Source organism: Macrobrachium nipponense, chromosome 2, assembly GCF_015104395.2.
Source record: "Macrobrachium nipponense isolate FS-2020 chromosome 2, ASM1510439v2, whole genome shotgun sequence".
Taxonomy (NCBI): Eukaryota; Metazoa; Arthropoda; class Malacostraca; order Decapoda; family Palaemonidae; genus Macrobrachium; species Macrobrachium nipponense.
Genome location: NC_087201.1, coordinates 9,116,788 through 9,124,287, shown reverse-complemented (window position 1 = coordinate 9,124,287; position 7,500 = coordinate 9,116,788). Strand labels below are relative to the sequence as shown.

Sequence of the window (7,500 nt, the reverse complement as noted above, 5' to 3'; positions counted from 1 at the left end):
ATTTGAGTAATAACATTGTGACTTTTGGATAACTAATTTCAATTCTAAAACCAAATTAAACTGGAATATACACTGAAATAATTACAGGTCTCAAAACCAAGTAACAAGTTCAACCACTTTATTAAAGAAATTTTTAAGCCAATCATGAATGAGGCTTCTTTTACAGTTTTTGTATACATAATCTTCAAATATTTACAACTTCATACATACCCCCTCACAACATAGTCACCAAACAAACATTAGGGGTTTGAAAGATCACTGATCTCTTCCTACCCTTGAGTAAATTATAACATTCAAATTTCTATGTCCTACTCATAAATATCTTCTTTGTCCGCTACGTATCTGATGATATCAGTCGGCCGCAAAAGCTTCTCTGCATCACCATCAGGAATTTCAAAACCTGCCATTGAGAAAAAATTATTCATATAGTACATTTCTACATTTTGTTGGATTTACAAAACAATTCAGTCTGATCTAGACAAACCTTCCTGAGCAAATATTAATTATTATGACCTCCTGGTCAATCTTTCTGCAAGTCACTACTTATATCACATACAAATTTTTTGGTTTTCTTTAGTCATGGCCAACTGTCATACTAAATATCAAACTACAAATTTTTGGTTTTCTTTAGTCATGGCCAACTGTCATACTAAATATGCATGAAGCCCTATTTATTCCTACATAAATAAAAACCACTGCCTTTTATATACTGTATAGCATGCATACTTAAGTGTGAGCAGGAAATAGGTCATTGGAAAGTTGGAAATGAAGTTAATCCTGCAGTAGGGCTTCTCCTTGCAAATTGCCCCCTTGGAGGTTCAGTTTGGAAAGTGGAGGAAGAAGTTCAAACAAAAATTGCCAGCACCAACTACCTTGAATAACCTTGTGGAGGATGACGACAACAACTTGACACCTGAACCTTCTTGACCTAAGTAGTAGATGTGTCTACAGCTAGTCCAGTATCATCAGCCAGAAAAGAGTAGTATGCTACTGTTGCAGTAAACCCTGTAGCAGATTCTCCATTAAATGTGACTAGTTCAGTTCTGGCTTTGACCAGACTAGTCTTTCAGTGCCTAAGGAGAGTAGGATCACCAAAACGAAAGAAAACTGATCTCAGTGCTCCTCCCTGTCATCATCAGATTTTTCTTCCTCCTCTTCCACTGCATAGGTGGAAGAAGAATGGAAATTCGACATGCTTTACATCAAAAGTCGGAGTTTCTATAAAAAAAAAAAAATGGACAGAGTTCCTAGTAGGTTTTCAAGCTGAAAGTCCTAGAGCCCCCCACTTTAGTATGTCTAGCTAATGAGAAGTAAGGATGTGTCCCTAGTTTTTCAGTCTTCCCATGTTGTGGACAGAAACCATGTTCAATACATATTTTTAGTTAGCTTTGGCCTTGGCCAAAAGGGTAAATTACATGGCCTATTTATGTTATTCAGTATTTGTAAAGTTGACCTTTCTTGGTTTCCTTTATTTCTGAGGTTGTGGTGAAAAATGATTTACCTGTTTCAGATACTGTAAAAGGTTTGAGTTTCTTGTTCCTTCCAGGTGAGAGATTGTGACCTGGATAAGTTGCTCCTTTGCCAAGTTTTCTGCAAAGTACTATTTGAAATGGACATACTCCCAGGGGCTGGAATATCGGAAACTTTTTATTAGTGTAGGCAAGTGCAAGTGAATATTTGGTGGTCAGTAATCTCTCGATCTGCCTTCAAGCAAGACTTGGCTGCCCTTTTAGTATAGACGCTGGTTTTTTATGCACGTACTGTTCTATCTTAGCCTTGGTGTTTTGGTTTTTTCATTGTTTTTGTTTTGTGTTCCTGTGATACATTGTTATCATCAATTTTTATTTGTATTAGAGATGCAGTCCCATTGTACTGTTGTTTCAGAGATGGATGTGGAGAAGCTAACAGAGTGCTGGTCCTCATTAGGCCTACCAGGGGAGACCTGCCTTGGCCTACTGTCCCATCTCTTATCTTCCCATTTTCAAGTGTCAGTGCCATGTTAGTCTCTAAGCTAGTGTCTGTGACTGCCTCGGCCTACACCATTCCTGACCCACTTGTTCTAGCCCTGATGGAAAGAGTTGAAAACGCTCTTCTGAGTCCAGCTACTCCAACAGTAGAAATCTAAGAGGAGGTATCATAGATCTCCATTCTCCTCATCTCTCATCTTTGTTTTCGTCTGTTCCTTCCATCCCACGAAGGCATGGAGGTAGCAGCAGCACTGAGTGGAGACCTGGGTAGTAATGTTCCACGAGTGGGATATCTATTCCCCTTTAAGTTCCCTCATCCTCCTCCTCTGACTGTCCATTCCATCAAAAAACATTACATTCAAGGGTTGCTGAAGGATCTGGCTCTCTGAGAAGTGAAGGTAATGATGGAAAAAGTTGTGGAGGTCATCAAGGAACAATCAGGGACTTGCAGACATACACTGACCTGTCTTCCCTGAACCTTTTCCTGATGAATACTGTTAAAGATGGAGACTTCCCGCACAGCTCTAGCATCCATCAAGAATCCAACTTTATGCTGACGATAAGACCTGAAGAATGTGTAGTTCCAGATTCCAATCCATCAGTAATCTCACAAGTTCCTTAGCTTCATTCTAGGAGTGTGTTACCACAAGGTGCTTTGCTTCAGCTTCCAGCCTCTCTACTGTCCCACAGGTATTCACAACAGTGTTCACCCTGATTTTGATTCGGGCTCATTCACACGGGATATGCATCTGAGATACCTCGACGACCGACTGATTCTGGCGAGTTCTCAGGTACTGTGATTTGAGACAGAGACTGTCTACTTCAGTTTTCTCATAGCTTAGGGAGTGATAAATTTGGAATAATCGAGTCTTACACCCACACCCAGATAAAGAACAGCAGCTTTGAGGGTCTTTCTGTCAGATCTAGGCATTGAACAAGTTCAAGACCATTGTACAATCCTGCCTTTCCAGACAGAAACAACCTGCAGGTCAGTGTCAGATCACTCTAGGTCACCTGTCCTCCTTGGAAAAGCTTGTTCCTCATGGACATCTACACCTTTGACCCCTTCAGCCAAAGCTCCAATTAATATTTCGAGGAATAGCGGCTCAGTGGCGTGGTTGGTATGGTGTTGGCGTCCCACCTCGGTGGTCGCGAGTTCGATTCTCGGCCATTCCATTGAGGAGTGAGAGATGTGTATTTCTGGTGATAGAAGTTCATTCTCGACATAGTTCAGAAGTCACGTAAAGCCTTTGGTCCCGTTGCTGAATAACCACTGGTTCCATGCAACGTAAAAACACCATAAAAACAAACAAATATTTCAAGGAAAAGTTTCTTGCGTAAAGGTTGAACACTGTAAAGATAAAACTGAGCATCTGAAAAATTTGACAAAAGTATTTCTGTGAGAAACTTATGTGAATTATACAACTGATGCTTTGGCTGTTTATGATAAAAAGAAGTAAAGAAAAATCAGCTACTTTACTAGCAGTGGTTCAGGAAGTAAAAGTAAAAGAAAACACAATGGACAGGAAAAGTCCCAAGCTAAATCAAGTGGTTCATGCCATGTGTAAAAAAGGTGCTGCAAGTAAGAGGAGTGTTTATCTTTTAATAGCTTATAGTGATACACAATGAGATCGGCTGACAAAAATAAGATAAAAAAGCATCTAATGCTGTTGAAAATGTACTCAAAAGTCACTTGAAAATGCAATATCCTCTAAAAAGCATTTTTCCATTTTTAGCTAATTTACAAAAAATGTCATGTTTACAAAATAAAAGTTTTATATATACTTAAGTAATTAAATAGCCAATGCCCTGTCCACTGTTCAGGGATGGATGGGTACAACACAGCTGAAGAGCTCAATTAATTTATGCCCCATAAGAGGGTAGGAAGGAGGGCTTCAATTCTGTAATTATTTGTAAGTATATACAGGCTGTCCCCAGTTATCTGCAACCTGGTTTCAAGGTGCTTACCTGGCAAAGAAAAAGTGGTGCTGAAACGCTCCAATTTCCAGTTATCGGCACCGATACATACATAACTGAAGCCCCATTAAACCAGTTACCAGTGCCGATTTTTGGTTATCGACGATTTTCGCTTTTCATCAAGCCATCAGAATGTAAGCCCCACCAATAACTGAGGACTGCCTGTACATTAAACTCTGGTTACGCTCATCTTATCCATAGTGGCATGGCTGTATGGCGCCTCTACATAGTGGGAGCTACGTAGCAAAGGAGTATTCCAATTGCAAAGTAACAGCAATGATTATGTAGCTAAAGGAGTATCCGTTCGCTCACAAAACCATAAAAAGGAATGCCCTTGCCCTGGGCCCCGTACCGTTAAATCAACAGACAACTTCTGTCACTAACACAAAATAAAATCTATTACCCATCAAACAAAAAACTAGACCGATGAATACTTCAGGTGCTTGGTACCCCCACAGCTCCCCAACACTTGACAGCCTAATCAAGGAGAAATAGGTTGAATAGGAGAATAACTCCCATGCTTCCTCCCCTAACACCATGCCAGGTAATGACAAAGACGTGTACTGCTACTATCCAAAATAGTTTCCACACTGCTCTTAAATAGTGACAAACACTGACCTGCACTTCCAAAACGTTGATTGTAGAATCGAGGATGCCAATATAGTGTGTTTAAATGCCAACGAGGTGGCAACTGCCCTAATTTCGTGGGCCTTGACTTTAAGAAGGGGTAAAAGTTTCTCTCAAATTTTGGAGAGCAATTCTAAAATCACATCCCTCAAAAAGAATCGGCTCACATTCTTGGATAGAGGTCTGAAGGGGTTTTTAACAGAGCACCAGAGGTTACTTGAGGGAACTCTGAAGTTATCAGTTCTATGAAGGTAATATCTTGAAGCTCTTGCAGGGCAAAGAGACTTTCCTCTTCTTCCAGTAGGAGAATTTCCATGAAGTTCTTGATGATGAAGAAATGGAGCAAAGGCTTAAAATGAGTAATTTTTGGCTAGAAGAGGTTAAAAAGGAGGGCTGGACAGCCACTCGAGGACCACATCTAAATTCCAGGCCACTGAAGCATTCTTGTGCTCTTTCGAAGTATCGAAAGACTGAAGTCAGTAAGTCTTGATTTGACCCTAAGTCCTGCCTCTGTGTCAAAATACAGATCCTAATATGGCTCTGGACCTTAAGTTCTGTCTCTGTGTCAAAATACAGATCCTAATATGGCTCTGTATCCTTTAATGGTCAAAGTTGACAGAGTTCACTCAGACTTTACGAAAAAAAGGAAATCTGCAATCTCTGTCACAACTGCGGAAAATTGCTCACTTTGGTAGGCCCTGGAAGAAGACTCTTGTCTACATTTAGCAATTGCCACCACTGCTGGTCTTGAAAAACCATTCACTCTGACAAATGTTTGATATTTGAACCATGTTAGAGCAAGAGCCGACAGGTTGTGAAGAAACCCGTGGAAGTGAGGTTGTTTGACAAGCTTTGGCCTCTGTGGTAGGACCATGGGGAAATCTACTAATAGGGAAAGGAGGTCTGGAAACCACTCTTTGTGGCCAGAATGGAGCTACCAGTGCCATTTTCAAATTCTGGTGTGATGCAAATTTATTCAAGACTTCCTGACTATGTGAATGGAAGGAAGGCATACAGGTCCAGGTTTGACCAATTTAGCACCTGTGGCCCATGCTTGAGGGTCCAGAGTTGAGAAGCAGAACAATGAAAGGCGATGGTTTTTTGATGTCTCGAACAGATCTAAAAATGCCCTCCCCTCAATCATTCGTCTTGCGATAATCAAATTTTACGATGAGGTTAGCAATTAATATGGATACGACAATATTTTTAAATTTTGCTTGTAATTGGTGCAGACAACAGAGTACAATCAGGAAGTGAGAGAGACCAAATTACAATAGCGTAACTTTATCCCATCTTCAAAAACAGCAAAAGAGAATGATGAAAGTATTGTTTTAACGTTATACCTATTGCGTAAATGTGTAAAGCCATGAACAACTGAACTAGAAATAACCAAATTGGATAACAACATCCATTTGGCTTGTATTTCAACCATCGTACAATAGTAAACAATTAACGTAGTTACGCTATAAATGATGTAATGTAGAATAGGACTGATACATTTTTATGTAATAACTTTATTTGCTATAGAGCAAAGATCAGCAAGGAAATATACTGTTAAATTTAAACCAAGTTGTAGCTGAAGCTGAGAAAACTGTTCAAGCTGCTAATGATTATTATTGTGCATTGACAATAAGAATAAAACTCCCATAAACTTATGCCATTAAACAACTGTAGATAAAAATCATGCAAATGAGAGAGAATCATTTTAATAAAAACTTCTCAGCTTGAAAGAACACATTTTACTGATGTTTTCACGCCAATAAAGATAAATAATGTAAAGCTTGTATTACAATGAAATATTTACACAATCATGCCCACAATGCAATCTGTTAACAAAAAAATAATTTAGTTCATGACGACTTAAAAAACACATAAAATGAAAAATGACCTTGTCTCATATAAGTAAAGTATCTAGATATTCTTTTGTGCTAAGTAGAAGCAAGAAAATTTGGTCAAAATTGAGTTAAGTATGGCAAAATAAACTCGTACTCGCCATCAGCTGCTTTCCAAACAAAAACATTGACCGCTTTGTTATTATTTCATGATACAATAGTATGAGAATACAATGGGCCCCCGTTTTCGCGTTCTCCGGATTCGTGGACTAACACATTCGCGGATTTCTCTCAGGAACGTTTCCCGCATTATTCGCGGAAAATTCGCACATTCACAGTATTTTTCTATGAGATATATCCACAAATTCCTGGGTTTTTTTTAACAATTTCATCATAAAATGGACTTTTTGTGATAAAACTAAAAAAACCAAGTATGAAAATTTTAACTGGTTTTTCTTGAGTTTCAACTAACAAAATAGGCTGCTTTAGTGTTTTTTATAGGGGGTTCCAAACATTCGCGGGTTCCAACTATTCACAGGGGGGGGGGTTCCCCCCGCCCCCCCTTACGCATACCCACGGAATACGGGGGGGACCACTGTACATACAATAATATTGGATACAGTGAAACAATGTATAACTTTTCAAAAGATTCATGGAAGAAATGCATATTGGTTACGTTTTTATTTTATAATTATATACGTAGCCATCCGCAGCCTGACATCGCTCAATTATGCCTATGACGGTCCAAACCTGATTCTCATTTTGAGCCCAATTTTGTTTTTTTTCCTACTGATTTATAATCAGTATGGATTGATCCTCCAGAATTGGCTTATATCATTAATAAATAAATTACTATACTGTATATGTGGTATAGAGTTTACTGTAGGTTAGGCTACTGTATTCATATGTAGCATATGATATAACATATGTAACGTAGGTTAGGCTACTGTATTCATATGTAGCATATAACATAGTAGCCTATAATCTAGGCTAACTTGTTAATGTTATTCAATTTCTCTTTGTACTGAATTATTGAAAGCCAATACGCATTGAACTGAGAGAATTAGCTGAAATTAATAATTACTATACCATTTATG

At 38.7% G+C, this 7,500-nt stretch overlaps 1 protein-coding gene across 1 annotated transcript in view; it reads right to left on the bottom strand.

Moving 5' to 3' along the window:
* Positions 1–7,500, bottom strand: part of LOC135220468 (acyl carrier protein, mitochondrial-like) — a 49,553-nt gene that overhangs the window by 116 nt on the left and 41,937 nt on the right. The window contains exon 4 of the mRNA XM_064257597.1: positions 1–400. This exon is cut by the window's left edge and continues 116 nt beyond it. Within this exon, the coding sequence (XP_064113667.1) occupies positions 309–400 (92 nt within the window). The 3' untranslated portion in view covers positions 1–308. The remainder of the gene's footprint in view (positions 401–7,500) is intronic.